Below are 21906 nucleotides of genomic sequence, written 5' to 3'. Positions count from 1 at the left end.
AAAAAAAAAAAAAAATAGTGACTTGGAAAGGAGAACTCTGGGTTTCCCAGCCTTAGGCAATCACTTGACATATTCTTCCCAAAATTTCCTAATCTGTAAAATGAAGCTTTTGGACAAAATATCCTTCATTTATTCATTCAGCAGATATTTATTGACTATCTATCATATGTCAGGAGCTATGGTGGCATAATGGTTAAAACATTCAGTTGCTGACCAGAAGGTCATTGATTTGAACCCAAGAGCTGCTCTACAGAAGAACAGTGAGGCAGTTTGCTTCCTTAAAGATTTGCCTTGGAAACCCTGTGGGGGGAGTCCTACTCTGTCATAAAGGGTTACTATCAGTCAGAATGGACTCAATGGCAGTGAGTTTGGGTTTTGGTTTCACCGTGTGTCAAGTGCTGTCCTAGGTGCTAGGGATACATGGATGTCTTGTTGTATGTGCCGCCTAGTCGGACCCGACTCATAGAGACCCTTCCTTGGGTTTCCGAGGCAGTATCACTACGGAGGTAGATTGCCCAACCTTCCTTCCGAGGAGTGGCTGGTGCGTTTGAACCGCCAACCTTCTGGTTAACAGTCAAGTGCCTTAGGCACTATGCTACCAGAGCTCCTGTGGATGTCTTAGTTTTCTAAAAAAAGAAAATCAAACTCGCTTTTGTCGAGTCGGATCCACCTCAGAGTGACCCCTCCTTGGATTTCCAAGGCAGTCTCTCTATGGAAGTAGATTGCCTAACCATACTTCCAAGGAGTGGCTGGTGGGTTTGAACCACCAGCCTTCTGGTTAGCAGTCAAATGCCTTAGGTACTATGCTACCAGAGCTCCTGTCTTAGTTCTCTAGTGCTGCTATAACAGAAATACCACAAGTAGATGGCTTTAAGAAACACAGACTTACTCTCTTGCAGTTTAGGAGGCTCAAAGTCTAAGTTCAGAGTGCTGGCTCTAGGGGAAGACTAGGCTAGAAGTCAAAGTTCAGGGTGCTGGCTCTAGGGGTTGAGTGGAGGCCACTTCACCTTGGGCTTTAGCACTGCCTGATTCATGCAGCTGCAGGGGCTCATGAACTCAAGATTGGCAGGCAGTGTAGCAGGCTGCTGGCTGCAAAGGCAAGAATCCCAGGATTGACAGGTAACATGGCAGGCCACTGGTTCAAATCCAGGAACTGGAGATGATGGACCCTAAATGTGGGGTCCAAATGAGAAACAAGCTAGAGACCTTTCTCAAACCTTCTCCATATATGCTGGAAGCAGACCATACCCTGAAGGGAACTCCCCTTTACCTCATTGGCAGCTCACAGCAGAGTCCATCATGGAAGTGCTTATATCACATCCAATCTCGTCATGAGGAATAGCTCCATTCAACTGCCAAGGCACTGAAAATCATAGCCCAGTTGACATACAACCTTATCAACCACAATTGGCGAACCTAATCCCATTCCTCAGGTAGCTAAAATACTAGTAGAGGAGATAGACATTAAATGACTAACTATAAACTTTACTATTTAGTTACAGTTGTTTAAAGTTCTCTGAACACTTACAGATGAAATAACAGGGGGCCCTGATTTTGTCTGGTCCTGGAGCAAGTGACATTTTTTTTTTTTTAATTAGGATTTGGGTGAAGATTTACAGAGTAAATTCACTTTTCATACAGCAGTTCACATACACCTTGTCTCATGTCATTGACCAAAATTTACAATGCAGCAGCTCCCCTCCCACTTCTTCCCCATAGTTACCTCCTCCCAGTGTCCATCCCTTCATACTCTTCTGCACCCTGAGCTATCTCCCTGTGCATAAGCAGCCCTTCCTTCTCCCATGATTGTTCTCTCCAGGGCGTGTGTCTACTTGAGGTAAATGTTTAACTCACATGCCTGTACTTTGTTTGGCTGGAAACCACAGTTGTGGGTTCAATTCCAGACCTGAAGGGCAGCTAGGGGCCATAGTCTCAGTGGTTACATCAGGCTCCATTGGACCAGCAAACCCGGTCCCCACCTTCTTTTTTTTTTTGCCTCCAAATGATTTTGAGTTTTGTACCAAGCAGGTGACATTTGAATTGAGCTTTTGAAAGAAGAGTAAGAATTAACCATGAGTATAGACTAGGGTCCAGTCAAGTAGAAGGAACTATGTGCATAAAAAGCCAGAGGCAAGAAGAATAAGTGCCAAAATTCTGAAGGAAGGACATTGTATTGGAGCATAGTAAGGAATTGAGCAAGAAAGTGACAAATACGAATCAGGGCAGGTCCAAGGCCATGTCAGGCCTTGAAGGCTGTGATAAAGTTTGAATTTTATTCTAAGTGCACATAAACTCAACAAACCAAACTCACTGCTGTCAAGTCAGTGCTTACTCATAGCGACCCCTCCTTGGGTTTCCAAAGCATTATCTATGGAAGTAGATTGTCCAGTCTTCCTTCTGAAGAGTGGCTGGTGGGTTTGAACCACCAGTCTTCTGGTTAGCAGTCATATGCCTTAGGCACTACACCTCCAGAGCTCATCTGTTTTATTGTACAAGAATAGAGTGGAGAGGGGATGGAAAGATAGAGGATTTGGGAGTTGGCTAGAAACAGGCTGCTGTAGCAGGATGAGATGATACAGCTTGTACTAGTATGATGTAATAGAAATGATGAGAAATAGAAGGTTGGAGAGAGTTTGAACAGTAAAATTAACAGGCCGTAGTTCTTCTATTCATAATACATAATTTCAATCTCCTCATTTGAATTTTCTCGATATACTAAGAAGAACCTAGGGCAAATACTACTTCCATTACACAGAAAAAAAAAGGTAGACCAAAATCCCAATTATTGAATGCTTAGAAGGTAGTAGACCCTATTGTAGGTGCTCTAGATATGCTTTTTTTTTTCTTCCAAATATGCTTTTTTAATTCTCATAATGACATGCTCCCTTTTTTCAGAAGAAAGGGAGGCTTAGAGGATTAAGACCCCAGATCACAAAGACAATAGCTGGTAGCACTAGATTTGACCTCTTGGGTCAGTCACTTGAGTCCAAACCACTCAAGTGACTCTGCCACTGGGAAGAGCAGTTATACTCTCTTCCCAGTGGCAGAGTATGACTAGAATCTAATTCTTCTGACTTCTGTTCCATTGCATATATGATCAGGAGGATTGGTCAAAGCCATTTGCCTAGTTGACCAGATTTTCTGAGTTAATATCGGTGCTGCCTATGGTCACCGTGCCTTTAGCTCCAACAATGTATGGGAACTTTAACATCAGTGTTTTTATCTTTTAGTTATATACTCAATTTCTCTCTACTGACTACAGTCAGTACAAATGCTCCCTAAGTCATGCTCCAGATACTAACTGCTTCAAATGTATAAAGGGTAGAAACAGTCTTGGCAATGACCGGATCCAGCCATTTCTTTTGACAGATAAGGAAATAGGAGCTCTGGTAGCATAGTGCCTAAAGCACTTGACTGCTAACAGGCTGGCAGTTCAAACCCACCAGCCACTCCTTGGAAGGAAGATGGGGCAATCTACTTCCGTAGTGATACTGCCTCGGAAACCCAAGAAGGGGTCGCTATGAGTCAGGTCCAACTCAACGGGCCATAACAACAACAACAACAGTCAATGACTTGCTTGAGGCAAGATAATGACAATTGAGAGTTACGTGGTTCCACCCTCAAAGGTACTTATTACTAAAACAATGCATTAAGCTTTAAAAATGTAGATGGTGGAGTTTCAGTCACTTAAACTCTGAAGTACCTGCCCAGGAACACCGTTTTCTCTTAGAGTATACATGGATTCTCTAGACATCATCGTTGTTGTTACATGCCGTCCAGTCAGCTCTGACTCACAGTGACCATGTGTACAGCAGAATGAAACACTGCCTGGTCCCACACCATCCTCCCAATCCTTACTGTGCTTGAGCAGCCACTTTGTCAGTCCATCTCATTAAGGGTCTTCCCTTTTTTTGCTGACCCTCTACTTTACCAAGCATGATATCCCTCTCCAGGGACTGTCTACCCACTGTCTTTATTTAAACTAGCCATGCTGTCGGATATCCTCACAGCACAGCCAGTTTGAATATTTACAAATGATGTTAGGACCTGGGCAGGATCCTGAAATTCAGCCCTGCTCACCAAGAGCTGCATGGACAACTCTACTGGTGGCTGGTGACTAGAAAGGAAAATAGTAGATGAAGAGACAAACTGAGCAGTAGACTTTGCCTGTTGTGAGGGTGCAGTCATTTTGAATAGTTACAAGCAGTATGGCCATTTTGGATATTTAAAGCAGTAGTGTTCCTATCCCAGAAATCTGGAAATATGCTTTAGTTGCCGAGGACAGCAGGAGCAACCACACTGGAAGCTGATGACTGGAAAGGGGTAATATTCCCCTAGTTACTTTTATATCCCACACCCTCTTGGTGAACAAAGATGTGGCCATCCACTCACCTTCTGGACCAGCAGAAATTCCATCCCAGTCTACGTGTTCTGACTGAGCCTGGGTACCCTGCCCCACCCTCTACCCCCACATTTGTTTGTTTTAAAAATTATTCTTTTTTCCTCCCTTTTTATTTTTATTCTTATTCTTGCCTTTTCCTTTCCCAGTTCTAGTTTTTTGGTATTTTTCTCTTCTCTTTTCCTGGATACTATCTTTTTTCTTCCTTTTGTTTCTTCCCATCCTTGTTTTTCTTTTTGCAGTATTCTCATTTGTCTCTATACTATTCTTTTATTCTTATTCCCCTCTCCCCAGATATTGTGTGTGTGGGGGTTTCTTTTTGTATTTCTTCTCACTTAGTGCCTTTTCATTCCTTTTTTGTTATTGTTACTGTTCTTGTGTGTTTATGCACTTAGTGTTTTTTTTGTTCTCTTGTTTTCACTTTTTTAGTGTCTTTTTTGCTTGTTGTTTTTATCTAACTGAGTGGGAGATAGCGAGCATGGTGGTACAACCAACTATACCCACACCTCATGAAGCCCCACCTACTGAGTGAGGACCATCACTTCCTTCACCAACTGGCCAATGATAAACAACAACCAATACAAGGCCAACTCATCCTTAACTGCTCTTCACAAACAGCTAAGAGTGCACCCATTCTCATTCTCAATTACATCCACCAGGTGACAGGTCGTGAGTGCCTAAGTGCTGCCAACTACCAACTAGAGGAACACAGTACCCTGCTTACTCAGAGATATCAAAACAAAGAAAATGTTTTGGGCAAACCACACCAACATACAATCACCAATTATATATAAATACAACAATGTCATAATGTCTTGGAGACAACAGACCATCACAGCGCACACAAAGAAGCAAGATAAAGTAGTAGAAACAAGGGACCAGTTTATAGACCCAGAAAACATCTGTGAGGAAGAAGCGTCATTGGAACTACCTGATAAGGAATTCAAAAGAGTTTTATGTACCTTCAGTGGATTAAGAGCCAGATCAAGGAAAACACTGACAAAATTAAGGAAAACATAGACAGAACACTAAAACAATTTCAGAAGACAATACAAGAACAAAATGACAAAATAAATGAAAAATTAGAAATGATACAGAATCTATAGATAGAAATCCAGAAGATTAATACTAAAATTTCAGAAATGGATAACACATTGAAAGGAGTAGAATTGAACCAATGGGAGACAGAATTAGTGAGATTGAAGACAAATACCTGAATACGACTTTGGTAAGGGATCAAACAGAAAAAAAGATCAAGCAAAATGAAGGAACCCTAAGGGTCTTGTGGGTTACCATCAAGAGGAATAAGTTGCATGTGATTGGAATTCTAGAATAGGAAAAGACAGAAACAAAGAGAAAATTGTCAAAGATTTGTTGGGAGAGAATTTCTCTGATATGATGAAAGATGAGAATATAGCCGTTCATGAAGTTCAGTGAACCCCAAATAGGATAGACTCCAAAAGAAAATCACCAAGACATATCATCATCAAACTCGCCAAAACCAAAGACAAAGAAATAGATAATGGTGATGGCTGCACAAGAAGTGAATGTAATTAATGTTGTTGAAGTATATACTTAAAACTGGTTAAAATGTCAATTTTTGTGTTGTATGTATTTTATGTTGTTGTTGTTATGTGCCGTCGAGTCGACCCCGACTTATAGCGACCCCTCCTTGGGTTTCCGAGGCAGTATCACTACGGAAGTAGGATTGCCCAACCTTCCTTCCGAGGAGTGGCTGGTGGGTTTGAACTGCCAGCCATGTCCCCTTTCCTCCCATCTTTTAGTATTCCAGGAAGGAGATTTTGTTTGTCTCTAAATAATGAATACTTTTGGCTTATTTGGTGTCATTGACTTCTTTAAATTTAGCACAGTGTCTTGTACGTGTTTTGGATACCTTGTTGATCCTGATTCTTGGAAGCAAAATCTTTAAAAATTCATTCTGAAAAGTAACTTTTATAAAAAATACATTTTATTGAAATATAATTCATGTACAGTGAAATACACAAAACTAAAGTGAAATGGGTCAATGCATTTCTGAAAAATAACTTTTGAAGTATCATAAATAAGCAGGTGCTTACATTTTTATTTTCAGGATTAACAGAGTTCCTGTGATGGTTAAGTTTGGCCAGGGTATGATTCTCAGTTGTTTGGCAGATATTATATAATCACACTCCATTTTGTGACCTGATGTGAGCAGCCAGTCAGTTGAAACGGGAGTTTTCTTGGGAGTATGGCCTACATCCACTATACTATATATGAATATTCTGGCAAAGCTCACCTTCTCTCAATCCTACATCTGAGTCATTGTCCTTTGTTCTGGTTACCTAGTACCGCTCTGCAGGAATATACCACAAATTAAATGGCTTGAAGAAACAGTTTATTCTCTTACAATTTTGTAGGCTTTAAGTCCGAATTCAAAGTGCCAGGCTCTAGGGGCTGGGTGAAAGAGTAGATTTTAGCACAAGTCAATTTCATTGAAATGCCTTCTTACAGTCTTGTCTTCTCAAATAATGCCTTCCTTCTGTTGATGACTCCTTTCTTGCTGACTGCTCATAGTGACCCCTCCTTGGGTTTCCGAGGCATTATCTCTATGGAAGTAGATTGCCCAATCTTCCTTCCATGGAGTGGCTGGTGGGTTTGAACCACCAGCCTTCTGGTTAGCCGTCAGATGCCTTAGGCACTACACCACCAGAGCTCCTGTCTGTTGATGACTCCTTTCTCAGTGACTGCTTGACTTTGTTTTAGAAAATGGAAATATGAAGATTCTGACAAAGTAAAAGTTAAAATGTATTGCCCTTAATGTTTTGAAATCAATGTACAGTAGATTATCATCTTTGGAAAACAGATAGGTGACTTGACTAGATGATAAATAATGGGAGCTCTGGTGGCGCTGTGGCTAAGCAGAAGATAGGTAGTGAAACTTACTAGCCACGCCATAGGAAGAAGATGAAGCAGTCTACTTCCATAAAGATTTATAGCCTTCGAAACCCAGTGGGAGTTACTGTGAGGCAGAATTGACCCAATGACCCAATGGCAGTGGGTGTTTTTTTTTTTTTTTTTTTTTTTTTTAGGTTTAAATAAAAACTCTTTTCCCCATTTATACCCGTATGCCTAGTTTTTCTCTGGCTCTCAACCTCTTCCCTTTGCCTTCTATCTTTTGTTGGCTTATTTTGGGGCAAATACCAAGAGACAGTACCTCTGTGCTTCTGCTGCTTTTGAACATAAAATGTACTTTGAAAGCTCTGGTGAGTGATAACACTTGAACACGATTCAATATGAGGATGCTACTCTAAGAAAACAATTTTCTTAGAGTAGCATCTGCAAATGCATAGTTCTAAAGTGCCCTGTGAGGAACCCTAGTGATGTAGTGGTTAAGTGCTCAGCTAGTAAACAGAAGGTCCATTTCGAACCCTCCATCTGCTCCATGGGAGCTCTGATAGCATAGTGGCTAAGGCACTTGACTGCTAACCAGAAAGCTGGCAGTTCAAACCCACTAGTCACTCCTGGGAAGGAAGGTTGGGCAATCTACTTCTGTAGTGAGACTGCTTCAGAAACCCAAGGAGGGGTCACTATGAGTCAGATTCAACTCAATGGTAGTGGGTAGGTGTGGTGGCTGACAGCCCCAAACTATACCTACTTTTCTAAGATTATAATAACAAATACAACTCTAAATCAGTTAAATGGTTATTATATTCACTTGCTGAAGGAAAACCTTATATTTTGATGGAAAGAGTCTAAATCCACAATCTGTAGCTCACAATGCTAGCCTCATTTACTCCAGAGGAACTGTCTTAGACTAGGTTCTCTAGAGGAGCAAAATCAGAGACACACACATGTATAAGTATATAAACCAAAACCAATACTATGAGTCAGGTTTGACTTGACAGCAGAGAGTTTGCTTTTTTGGTTTTCTGTTTCTCTACCCTCCAGTCTCAAAGCACTGACAGAAGAAGACATGTCTCACTTTAATCCTTTTAGCTAGCTATAATTTTTCTCCATTTATTGTGATGCTGCTTATTGGTTAAGTTGTGAGGATTCTTGTTTTCTTTATGTTGAGGTGTAATCCATACTGCAGACTGTAGTCTTTAATCTTCATTGGTAAGTGCTTCGAGTCATCTTCACTTAGTTCCTTTTCCAAAGTAGTTTCTGTTATTTAGACTCATAATACTAGACTTATAATATTGTATTCTCTTCCAGTAACTCATCATTGTAAAACAGGATTTCTGAGTAAGTGCGTACTAACTGATGATGTTGACCTTATTGAACTTATGCCATGGTCAATAGAGTCACAGAACCCTACCTAGGAACCTTTTACACCAGTGCTTAAGCACTTATATATAGGAGAATTTAGTCTTGTAACCAGAAAATTGATTTTTTCTACCTTTGAAAGAACAAATAATATACCAAAATTAAAATTGTCTGCTTACTTTTACTAAACATTGTATATCTAAGGAGAGAAATGTAATCTTGAAAGGCTTTCACAATCAGGAATAGAAAAAAAATATCATTAGTCTATTTTGAAAATAATAAAACTTCAGATTCAAACTGGCCTCTTGAATCACCACATGTTGAAGAAAGACAGATTATGATAGCCACACAAGAAATTCAGCAAATGAAAGAAATTGTACCTGAGGAAATGTATATGATAAGGTAATCTGAAAAGGATTTAAATAAGCATATTACCTGAGTACAGAGAGGTAAAGGAAGGAATTTCACCAATGAAACAAGAATTGGAAGTTAAAAAACGATTATGAAATCCCCAATTAGAAATCTCAGAATGAAAATATATAATTAGAAACTCACTAAATGGACTCAATGGTAGACTGAAGCCAGGTGAAGAGTGAATCAGTAAGATGAATGATCTCACTGAGTCATTCTCCTGGAGTACAGCACAAGGATAAAGAAATGGAAAATATGAAAGAAATGTCAAGAGACATGGAAGATAGATCCAGAAGTTCAAACTGCTGTCTAACAAATTTTAGAGAATAGAGAGAATGTAGGAGAAGCAGTGTTTAAATTATGTGCCATCAAGTTGGACCCGACTCATAGAGACCCCTCCCTTGGGTTTCCAAGGCGGTATCACTATGGAAGTAGATTGCCCAGCCTTCCTTCTGAGTAGTGGCTGGTGGATTTGAACCACGAGCCTTTTGGTTAGCAGTCGAGTGCCTTAGGCACTATGCTGCCAGAGCTCCTGTTTAAAGAGTATTGGTGGTGGAGAATTTCCCACAACTAAAGAGAGATCTCTAAATACTGAGGAATAAACAAAAATAAAATGATATCATGACACATTATATAGTAAAACTTCAGAACAGTGATAATTAAATAGAAAATCATAAAAACACCTAAGGAGAGAGAGAAAAAAGAAAACCTACAAATAATACTGCATAGTGGAGATAAAGAAGTAGTATCTTCTCAGTGCTCAGGAAAAATAACTGTCAACCTAGAATTTTATGCCCAGCCAAACTATTATTTAAAAGTGAGGGAAAATAAAAATTGAGACAAAGGACTCGAAGATTACCATGAGTCCTTGCTGAAAGAATTTCTAAAGGATGTACTCCAAGAAGAAAAATAAACTTTAAAAGAAATGGCAAGCTGCCAGAACAGTGGTGAGCAAAGAAATCAGCAAAACATACTGATGAATCTGAATAATCATAGATTGGAAATAAACATATTTAAGCTTATTTTCAAATCAGGGTAGACTAATTCTGGAAGATAATATGAAGAGAAGGAGAGAGAAGGTAGTTTGGGTATGTTTGGGAGTAAGAGGGAAAGGAAAGGGAACTAAAGGTGTAACTACTAGCAAACTAGAAATAGCGTACACAATTCAAAATTGTTAGAGGGAGATGGAACAAAAGGAAACTTGATGAGTACAACAGAAAGGAAAACTATATTGTGCTATACCATGGTAATAGAAAACACAAGTCCAGACATATTTTCTACTCTCCCAAAAAAGGCTTCCGGTTTCCCCATTGCTTAGTAAGTACATCAAATCCAAGCAAGTTGTTCTTGTTAGGTGCTGTCAAGTAGACTCTGAGTCATGGGGACCCCATGTATGTAGCACAATGAAATGTTGCCTGGTCCTGTGGCCTCTTCATGATCATTGGTATTTTTGATTCCATTTTGCAGCCATTGTGTCATTCCATGTCATGGAGAGTGTCCCTCACCTTGACTGACCCTCCGCTTTACCAAACATGATATCCTTCTCCTGCGATTGAATCATCCTGATGAATTATCCAAAGTAAATAAGCTGAAGTCTTGGACAATATGCTGTGATCCATAGGGTTTTCATTGGCTGATTTTTCAGAAGTAGACCACCGGATCTTTCTTCCTAGTCTTAGCCTAGAAACTCCACTGAAACCTGTCCACCATGAGTGAACCTGCTGGTATTTGAAATACCAGTGGCATAGTTTTCAGCATCATAGCAACATGCAAACCACTACAGTATAATAAACTGACAGAAATTCATGGTTCCTGTAATCTGGCCTCTCTCAGTTTTGTGTCTGGGTTCCTCAACTTGAATTTTTTTTTTCTATTAGAAGGTGTATTCATTGCCCCATAAAAACCCTGTCCTTCAATCTGAAGTGTCCTCTTACCTCTCATCAAAATGTGCTTACTTCAAAGCCCAGTTGAAGTCACAACAGTTTTTGGAAAGCCTTTCCCAAATCAGAACTAGTCTGGTCTTTTCTTATTTTCAGCTCATATCATTTAATGGATTGTTCTGCTTGTTCCTATGTTTTAATGCTGTCATGCTTATTTTTGGCCTTGCTTTGTGTTTAACTATGATGTTGTCTAACATTAGTGTGTCTTGTCTGCTTAGATACAGAATAAGGTCCCTGAAGATTGCATTATTTCTCTAGAATCTGATTATCACATAGCAAATTCTAAGTAAAACAGTTGCTGAATGAATAGATGAAATGTGTTCATTGTAGTAGAGATAATGGAGTATTTTCTGAACCTTTTATTTTATTTACTTTTTTATTTTTCTTTTGTTCTTTTATTTTTTGCAGTTTAGAGTGTTTATATCTTGGAGGAAATTTCATCAAAGAAATACCCCCCGAATTAGCAAATCTGCCTTCTCTAAATTACTTGGTATTATGTGACAACAAAATCCAAAGTGTGCCTCCTCAGCTTTCACAGTGAGTAGTTTTCAGTCAGTTTATGTATATGTAGAAATCTACACCTAGGAATTAAATCCTGCAGTCACCCACGTTTTACCTGTAGAAAAGAAGTAAGTATTTTCAAAGTAGGTGATAAATGAGAATTATAGTTGTAAGGTTTCCTGTGAAGTTAGATTGCTTATTTTTAATACTGTTTTTGAATGTTCTGGTTTAGCCCTCGAAATATATGTTCAAAATTAGAGCATAAATTTGGCATTGATCACCCTAGTCGTATGTGGCTTTTAATGCTTTTGTATATGATATTAAGCATCCTATCCTAATTAGGCTTTATAATGTAAAGGATCTTGATTTATGTTGCATTTGAAATCTTTTCATTTAGAGCCCTGGTGGCACACTGATTAAGTCAGTGGTTTGAACCCACCAACTACTCCATTAGGTAAAGATGTGGCAATCTGCTTCCATAAAGATTTACAGCCTAGGAAACTCCACGGGGAAGTTCCACTCTGTCCCATAGAGTCTTTATGAGATGAAATCAACTTGAAGACAGTGGGGTACAATATCTAGGAGTACCTAGATCCACCTCTCTAAGATTCGATAAGGAGCCCTGGTGGTGCACTGGTTAAAGCACTCAGCTGCCAACTGAAAGGTCAGCAGTTTGAACCCACCAGCTGCTCCACAGGAGAGAGATGTGTCAGTCTGCTTCTGTAAAGATTTATAGCCTTGGAAACCCTATGGAGCAGTTCTGCTCTCTTTTATAGGGTCACTAAAAGTTAGAAACAATTTGAGCATAAGAGATTTGGTTTGTTTTTTTGGAAGAGTCCATGGGCAAAAGTCCAGATATGCATTCTGGTCTAGTTATAGTATCTTCTCATTTTACTTCCATTGACCTTCATCTTAATTTCTCATTCTCATGGGGAAATCAAGCTCTTTACATATATACATACATGTATTTGTGTATGTTTATATATATAAACACACACATATATATTTGGATTTCTAAAGAAAAATATTTAACTTTCTTGATAATTATGTTGCTTACTGCCATTGATTTTTGCACTGCATTCATTCCAGGTTACATTCGCTTCGTTCCCTAAGTCTTCACAATAATTTGCTGACATACCTGCCTCGAGAAATCCTCAACCTTATTCAGTTGGAAGAGTTGAGTTTGCGAGGAAACCCATTGGTGGTTCGTTTTGTTAGAGATTTAACCTATGATCCTCCAACTCTCCTGGAGTTAGCTGCACGGACTATTAAAACCCGAAACATTTCCTACACTCCCTATGATCTTCCTGGAAATCTTCTCAGATACTTGAGTTTAGCCAGCAATTGCCCAAACCCAAAATGTGGAGGTAAGTAAGTTCATGATTCATATTTTGTACACATTTAGCTCTTTTTTTTTTTTTTACACTAGATGATCTAAGTATTGTTTTAATTAGTAAGTCTTCTCTCAGACAAAGGCATTTAGTCCCTGTTTTTCTTTCCTTCATTTTGTCAGCCTTTTGCCACAAAGTAAGATATTTTACCCTCTGTGGCTTTTTTTTTTTTTTTTTAATTTTTTCCATTAATAATTTAGGACTCAAACACAAGGAAGAATGCGTAAAACGTCCCATCTTGTCTTGAAACTCTCATGAGATAGTAAAGTAAAATAGTAAAATGAGAGGACATACAGAGAAAATGGGAACTATCCTAATTATTTTTAAAAGGGGCTCAGGTGTTTGGAAAACTTCCATATTTATTTGAAAAACATTTTCCTAAACTCACCATTCTTTTGCATTAGGTACCTTTATAGAGAATGATTCAAGACGTATGAAAATAGGCTGAGTGGGTATTTATTTCAGGAGGTACCCTGGAACTTTATGCTCTTCTGAATGCCCAGTATATATAATTAAATCTGAAAAAGATGAGATGATTCTTGAAGTATGCCTTGAGAGATGACTTGGATTTTGATAGGGTAAGATTGAGGATAAGGAACTTTTAGAGGGAAAGAGCAAAGTAGGGGCAGAATAGTATAGGCAGAATGTTGGGGGTATAATAGTTTGACTCATATGTACAGTTCGGGGAGTCATGAGAGACAAGAATGAAAAGGTACCTTGAGGCCGAGTTGTGAAGAGCTTGGAGTGCCAGGGTATGGGAGTGGGAATTGGTCAGACTGATGTCAGGTATTTTTATTTTGGTTCCTTCATAGAATACTACTAAAAGACGTGTGTGTGTGTGTGTGTGTGTGTGTGTATGATATATATATATATATATATATACATCAGTTTAATAAGGATTCAGAAATGTTTACCTTTAAATGTAGGGGCTGAGCACATGCTGCATAGTGATGATTAGAACCAAATGATACTTCCCTTGGAAATATCATCCTGTCTTGAGATGGTTAGAAGGTTAAAAAGGGAGAAAATGATTAAATTCCTCAAAGAATACAAAAACACAAAAAAGACCCTATTGACTTAAAAAGGAAAAAGAACAATGCTCTTGGCCATTTGTGAGCACTCTTAAAATTAGAAGCAAATTTGTTGAGCTGTACCAAATTACAAGTACTTGAGCTTTTCTCTGTGGTTCTTTGTTACCTTGGCTTTAACAGTGGCAAGGGAATTCACACCAGGATTTCATGCTTAATGGTCTAAATCTTTTCTCTTCTTTAAAAACAACTACACACAGTTGTCTTGCTTCAGTTCCAACTCATGATGACCCTGTGTGTGTCAGACTAGAACTTGGCTCCATAAAGCTTTCAGTGACTGACTTTTTGGAAGTAGATCACCAGATCTTTCTTCCAAGGTGCCTCTGGGTGGACTCAGTTAGCTAGCAGCAAACCAGGGAAACATACCATGAATTTCCCTTTTTTAAACTATGAGTTATGCTTATTTACTGCAGGATTTACTTGCAGTGCTTAAAGTGTTGGGCTGCTAACCATTAGGTCGGCAGTTTGAACCCACCAGCTGCTCTGGAGGAGAAAGATGAAGCAGTCTGCTTCCATAAAGACTGACAGCCTGGGAAACCCTATAGGGCAGGTCTGCTCTGTCCTTCAGGATCGCTTTGAGTCGGAATCAACTCGATGGCAGTGGGTTTGATTTGGTTTAGCTTTACTATAAGCTTAGTGGGGAGGTATCAGGAAAAAAAAAAGAAAATATTGTTTCTCCTTTTTTTTATACAGCATCTTTTTACTTTGGTGCCTTGTGTGCTACACACAGAGTAGATGTGCTAGAGGAAACTTAGGTTAAGTATAGAGGTTGAAATTCCTCCCCAGACTGACAATGAGACCCATAGTTCTAGATGTTCTAGTTACACTGCAACAGTTGTGAGCTTGTGTGTGTTCGAATGTGTAGTATGTTTCTAAGGGTTAGCTAGAACACAGGCACAGCAACACGTTTCCCTAAGCTAATGACTTAGCTTCATTGTCATGTACTACATGTCCAAATGTCTCTTTTCATGGATAGTTGAACTCAATAAATCAGTCAATGTGTAGTGAGAGTCTGGTGTGTGTTGAATCGGCCTCAGTGTATTTCCCCACCCCTATTAACATCTTTTTGCCATACTCCAGAGGCCCTTAAGAGCAGAAGGGTCCCAGTACACACTAAAATGGAAAATAGCCTTTTAAGTCACAGTGCACAGAAATTATTTTCATTATTAGAAATTGTTTTTGGGGTTAGTTTGTTTCCTGATCAAATCAGCCTGGCTTTAGTATTTAAGATAGGTGTCCTAAGCTCCAGCCTACTTCCTGTCACCCATTTCCAAGAGTTCCAGGTAATCTGATAAGATTTCCTGTGTCATAGGCCTCTGAAAGACTGAGAAATGCTGAGCAGAAGGGCCAAACAGCACAGGAGTATGGAATTAGGAATCAAAAGAGCGAAATACTCATTTTTGTATATAATTGTGTGAGAGTCAAGTGAGACCATTTGTGAAACAGCTTTGGAACTATAGATAAGGAGTTTATGCAGATGTAAGAAACAGGGATACTTACAGAAAGCTAACCCCTTTCTGTAAGAGTATAATAACTAATTCTTGGTTAAGATTACTACTAATCGAGTTTTCTTTTAAGCCCCCCCGACTATAGAGTGGTTACAAGGGGTAGCTTGGGGTATAAAAAAAGGGCACGTTAGATATCCTACAAGCTCCATGAGCCACTGCCCCTCAGGTTACCCAGAGAAAACTAGCTAAATAAACAATATGCTTTCTGTGCCAGCTCCTTTTAAAACAATCCCTTAGTTTCATGTTTGAAGCCAAACTGCCACCTCTAAGACCTTACAATATTGCTATAGAAGCCTAAGATTACTTAGCCTAAGATTTACAATAGAGGAGAGTGTATGTCCCGTTTCTCAAGAATCCTGGGGAAAGGGTTGAAAAAGAAACTGGTTCTTTTTGCTTTGTAATGATTACTTTACTTTGTATTCCTTCTTCTCTCCAGGAGTCTACTTTGACTGCTGTGTTAGACAAATTAAATTTGTGGACTTCTGTGGGAAGTACCGCCTCCCACTGATGCATTACTTGTGTTCCCCAGAATGCTCTTCCCCTTGCAGTTCTGCCTCTCACAGCTCCACATCCCAGAGTGAATCAGACTCAGAAGATGAAGCCAGTGTTGCTGCGCACAGAATGCAGAAAGTTCTCCTTGGTTGAAAAGAACGCAGTGTGGTGTGAAACACTAAAAGACTGTGCTGAAAAGGTGGTTAGAGAAGAAATAGTTTGAAGTTCACTAGAACCTCAACACATTTTCATCTTGAATATCTACATAAGTATTGGAGATGATGTGAAAGATTTTGTGTTTCATTTATTCCTCAGCAGGAACAAATCCAGTTGCATATTTGGATTCTTTGAATATAATTTACTCTGAATGGCAATTTCAAATTTGGCTAATTATTTGCAGTTTTCACTCAAGTTTTGCATGAATCACCCAGCAGAATGAATGATACATTCTGAAGATCAGTACTGTAATAAACCATGACTTGTGGCAGTTGAGATGAAGAAAGAAACTATGAGAGCTGTTACTATTACCAGAGTTGGCCTTGGGTTTAGGTTGAAAATTGTCTTAAAGAGGAGTGGACACCTCCCTTTTTATATTGCCTGTATTTCTAAATTGTAGCACTATTCAGATAAACTGGTTACACAGGGCTTACACCTTCCTGACCTACTAACTTTGGTAAAGTAGGGAATATAACTGTGTGTGGAATACTACTACCACTCTTCAGTTCTGCTCCTTTGTTTTACATGGTGGTTATTACCCTAATGTAACTAACAGCAATGGCTGTTAGTATAGTGCCTTAATCCTAATGAGGATATAGAATCTTATTCAAGAAATAATGCTAGAGCTGTCTATAACCTGATTATACTATACAGACCACTTTAAAATATGCTTTATCAGAACTAGGTAAACAACTCTGTATCTGACATCTGAGCTCATGGTACCTTAGCTTCGTTTTTTTGTTTAATTACAAAGTGAATCCCCTTCAGTGAGATCACTTTGACACTTAATGGGAGGCCATAGTCTTGATCAAGCTGTTCATCATAAGACAGAATACTAGTTTTCTACAGAAAAATAGGGGATGTGAGTGATGAAATCTCTTACAGTCTGGCCTTAAATGAGAGAGAGAATGAATTTTAAATTTTTTTAAGTCACCTGTGACTCTTGCCTTTGTCTATATACTGCACTGTAACTTTCTAATACAACTATTAATTTAGTTATAACTAAACTAATACAACTAACCAAATAAAATTGGGAGCAGGAGTCAGTTTGTTTATATAAAATAGAACAGTTTCTAAAACTAGTTTTAACCGTGGAATACTGGCTGAAAATATTACATTGATGAAATATAAAAAAAAAAAAAAACTTGACTAAAAATATTGTGTACTTTATTGTATAGCAGAAAAATAGTTTCACAGATTGCTGTAAGAAATGACCAGATATTAATAGTTTAATATGCAACAAAAATTGAATCACAATACAACTGTAAGTTGGTATTGTGAAATACACAACACAGACTAGCAATCATTAGACAATCAGCATATAATAACAATGGTTTGTTGGTAAATATTGCTTATGCTATAATGTGCAGGTCAGACATGGATTAGTATATCAGGTGACCTCTTCTCTGACTTCCTGGCATTCATGATTGGGCACACCATTTGTATTGCCCATATGTCTGGATTACATATATCTAGATTGTTATATAATAGTGATATATACTTGTCTTAGGTATTTTTTCACATATTTATCATTTTTATTTTAGAAGAAAACAATGTAGAATAGTTTGTTAATTCATGAAACATCACAAGAGTTTCATGAACTGCAGTTGTGAAGCGCTGCTATAGTGTGACCCTTTCACTTTGTTATATAATACAGTAAGATTGTTTATTGTTTTGATTTAGAAATCATCTTTGTCTGTAGAAGTAATCCAGTATGTTTCTAATTCCTAGCAAAGTAGTACATGAGTAATTGTATCATAAATTGGAAGAAATAAAAAGTAAGTCTACTTTGTTTACTTCCCATTTGAGCTACCAAACCCCAGCCCACTGCCTTTGAGTTGATTCTGACTCATAGTGGTCCTGTAGCACAGAGTAGAACTGCCCCATAAGATTTTCAAGGCTGTAAATCCTTATGGAAACAGACTGTCACATCTTTCTCCCAGGGAGCAGCTGGTGGATTTGAACAACTGACCTTTCAGTTAGCAGCTGAACACTTAACCACTGTGCCACCTGGGCTCTTTATTTGAGCCACAGCAAGCTGCACACTACAAAATATGAAAGGTAAAGATGACGTCAGAAAAAACAAATTCACTGCCATCAAGTCGATTCCAACTCATAGCAACTCCCATTGGGTTTCCGAGGCAGTAAATCTTTACAGAAGTAGATTGCCCATCTTCCTTCCGTGGAGTGGCTGGTGAGTTTGAACTGCCAAACTTCTGGTTAGCAGTCAAATGCCTTAGGGGCTGCCCCACCAGAGCTCCTTAAAGGTGACTTAGGCAGTGCTTAATTGATAAGCCCAAAATGTTTTAGAAGTGGGTGACTTAGTTAAGAAACATAAAATATTTTCATAGAAAATAATGTATTCATAGAAAAATACCCAAATTGATATGAAAAGTTTTCTGATTTAAATGCCTCTGCTTCCCAGCTGTCTACCAGCTGGACCTGAGTAATGTCTTGGGTAGTCTCCTAAGAGTTAGTCCTTGAGTTAAGTATGTAAATATAGTGCTTAACCTTATATAGCCCTTTCCAGCTTCCTTGAAAGAAGGTATACAATTGTAGGCATAGATGGGTTCAACCAGAAACAGTTTTTTTTTTAGCCTTTATTATACAATATAGATTTTTGCCATACTGTTTTGCAACAAAATATTTGTTATAATTCTCTGTATGAACAGTTGAAAATCTACAATCAGTGTGCAGCCATCTTTGGTGACTTTTAATGAAATCTACATATTAGGTGTTAATTTCATTATTTTTTTTTGACCTTTGATCTAACCTTTTACAAGAGCTGCTAATAATTTCTAAGATTTTCCCTGATTCTTTTTTCTGCCTTCCCTCTTTTCATAACTCATGATCAAAAAAATTAACCAGAAGGTAAGATATATGGGACCTGATATTACGGAAACCAGATAATGAGCTTCAAACCATGGAGTATATATTTAAAATGATAGCCTAGCTCTTTAGTTGTTAATGTCATGTTTGTGTTTAAACTACATAATTTTTTCTTTTTTTTTTAGTGATTTACAAAAACTGCAAAGTCTTAATTTTCATAATGAAATAAGATTTTTATAATGCTCCACTTGGATAGTTTTTGTGACTGAAACTTCTGTAGATAAAACTCATGTGGGTGGACCAAAGCATTAATATTTTTAGAATGGGATTTTTCAATACTAAATTTGAAATTGGGATGGTAGAGTACAGATTCTTAGAATCTTTATTCTACGAATCCATTTCTGTGTGTCATGAAACTGTGTTGGTGAAGTAGTCCTAAGATTTTATGAAATAGGAAGATAAGCTAATAACATTTTGCTTTTTGGTGCCAGGGATTAGCTGAGCTCAGGGCAAACTTGCAAGGACTCTGAGTATTACCTGTATTTGAGTTGTGTAGGTATATCTGAGGGTGATCATATTTTACTTCTAAATGTGTGCCAGAGGTATCTCTTGTTACAAAATTCCTGATATTTGCCAGATTTAAAAGTAGACTTGCATTTTAAACAGTACCTCAAGTTAGAGAAAATAAAAGACAGCCATACTAGTACAGGGTGATACTGCAGACCAATTCTATCAGACATTGTAAATACCAATTTTAAACGAAAGGAGAGGAGGTAAAGGCTGATTGCAGAAGTATTAAATGAAAGAAGTCTTTAAAAGCCACAGAGGGCAAGGAAAGGGAGTTACCAGACTCTTAGGGAGACCCAGGAAAGCCCAATAAAGTAATAGTGAATTGTTTTAAAAGTAAGTTTTTAAGTGGCCCACTGACTACCATCTGAAATCCTTTGTCACCAAATCTGTTCATTTTGTGTTGGGAGATTATTCACATCCGTCCATAATGATAAGTCAGCAAGTAGTAGGACTTTCTTAACAGTCAACTTTGATCTTGCCAAAGGGAGAAAGTAATACTTCATTAATCTAGAATTTGTGGTACAGCAGGTACCCTTAGGTTAATGTTTACCTTTTCATGGTAAGCAAGTAATTAGTACAAATAAAGTTTGACCTTTTAAAGCATTTTCGCAATAGCTACTTATATAAGAAGCTAAATGGTTATTATTCCTAAACCTTCATAAGATTTTTTATAAAATCTTACGATTTTATAAAAAGACAAAATTTCATCAGTTGCACTATGTGTATGTAAATTAGTTATGCTGCATTTATTTAGAAATACCTAATTTTTCCTAACCCCCTTTCTTCTTACTCAAAATAGGTATGTTGTTATGTCAGCATAGATATGTTATTATATCAGCATAGATATTACTCCCCAGTTAGTCCAAAATAGTTTTTAAGTGTGCTAGGTATGTAACAGTAAACACCCATATACAAGTATTATATAGATTTTTAGGCACTATGACCTCTAATTCCTTCTATATAGAAAAGAAGTACTTTGACCATCATTGTCTCTATATTAACTTCCACATCCTGTGTAACATTAATCTAATGAATATCATAGCATCTGTTTTTGTATTTTCATTATACTCATGATCTCTTTAATGAGAGCAGTGCTTTCACTTGTGATCAGAAAGTTTGTGCCTTAAGCTCCGGACACTAGAAGTTGTTTGGGATTTTCTCATGACCCTTTGCACATGGCTTAAGGGAGAAAGACTGATCCTGAGAGACTCCTCCAAAATAGGGCCTAATGTCTATAAACGTAGGGCTTCTGGGAATGGAACCCCAGTCGTGCACATTGCCACAGAAAGTCACAACCACAAGAATCAGGTATCCCTTAAAATCAGTGAAAAGGTATATCCTCTTTTAGTACCTTAAAAAGAAAATTAATCTGGCTCCACTGAAGGATTATAGCCGTTCCTAATGCACTTCGTGTCTATAACGCCACTAAAGATACTACCATGAGGCCTTGTGTTTCGTTCCCATTGGTTTGCTTTGTAATGCTAGGGTGAAAGAAGGGTATGTTTTAATATTTTTTGCATGTAAATATCTCCATTATTTTTCTATTTTTGGCACATCTGTATTGATGTAGAGAAGAGCAATTCACTATCAGACATTATACATTATTGAATACTCACAGGGTAATATTGATTTGGGTGCTACTAGACTTTTGCCTAGCATTGGTCAATCTTAGTTACTGTTGTAAGAGACAGTATTCAATCTAGTAAATAATAATATATATTAGTGTAATGAAGGTTGTTTATATACTATCATACCAGAAAGCCATGGTAGAGAGACTGCCTGCATTTACCAGTAGTTGGTTATTTTTTTTGACTGAATAAATTGGGTAAGACTATTTTATCTTGAATTCCAGTTAGGGAAGAAACTAGGTTAAGATTGACATTGCTAATGCTGGTACTGCAAAAAAGAATTGTTGAGTGACCAGTTTTCCTGTGTATGCTGATGTTAAGAGAATCCTTTCACTAACTGAAATGGTTGACATTGATGTACTGTTAAGAAAGACTATTAACCTCAACAACTATGTAGAGAACTGTGTGCCTACAATTGAAGTTTGCATTTCTGAACCCACTTTGTATTCATGAGAAACAAAAAGTGGGAGAAAGTTTTAGAAGAACTAGTATTTCAATTTTTAGAATGTTTGGGATTTCAAGGTATCAACAAAGGATACTGAAAAGAGAATTTACTTTTACGTTGGTCAAATTGCTTTTTATGATCTAATTTTTTCATTTTCTAAATTTGAAGTCTTGTGAATTAGACCTAGTTACAGATATATAGATATTTAAAACTTAAATATAATTCAGTGACATTCAGCAA

General features: G+C 37.9%; 1 protein-coding gene across 1 annotated transcript in view; it reads left to right on the top strand.

Annotated features, from left to right (window-relative positions):
- LRRC58 (leucine rich repeat containing 58) overlaps positions 1-16131 on the top strand; it is an 18205-nt gene extending 2074 nt beyond the window's left edge. Inside the window, exons 2-4 of the mRNA XM_007943877.2 lie at positions 11407-11535; positions 12589-12866; positions 15923-16131. Coding sequence (XP_007942068.1) covers positions 11407-11535; positions 12589-12866; positions 15923-16131 — 616 coding nt within the window. The remainder of the gene's footprint in view (positions 1-11406; positions 11536-12588; positions 12867-15922) is intronic.
- Positions 16132-21906: the final 5775 nt, after the last annotated feature.

Source organism: Orycteropus afer, unplaced genomic scaffold (assembly GCF_000298275.1).
Source record: "Orycteropus afer afer isolate SDZICR_OR568_19922 unplaced genomic scaffold, OryAfe1.0 scaffold00114, whole genome shotgun sequence".
Taxonomy (NCBI): Eukaryota; Metazoa; Chordata; class Mammalia; order Tubulidentata; family Orycteropodidae; genus Orycteropus; species Orycteropus afer.
Note: the sequence above shows the minus strand (reverse complement) of the source record. Positions and strands in the feature narration are given on the sequence as shown.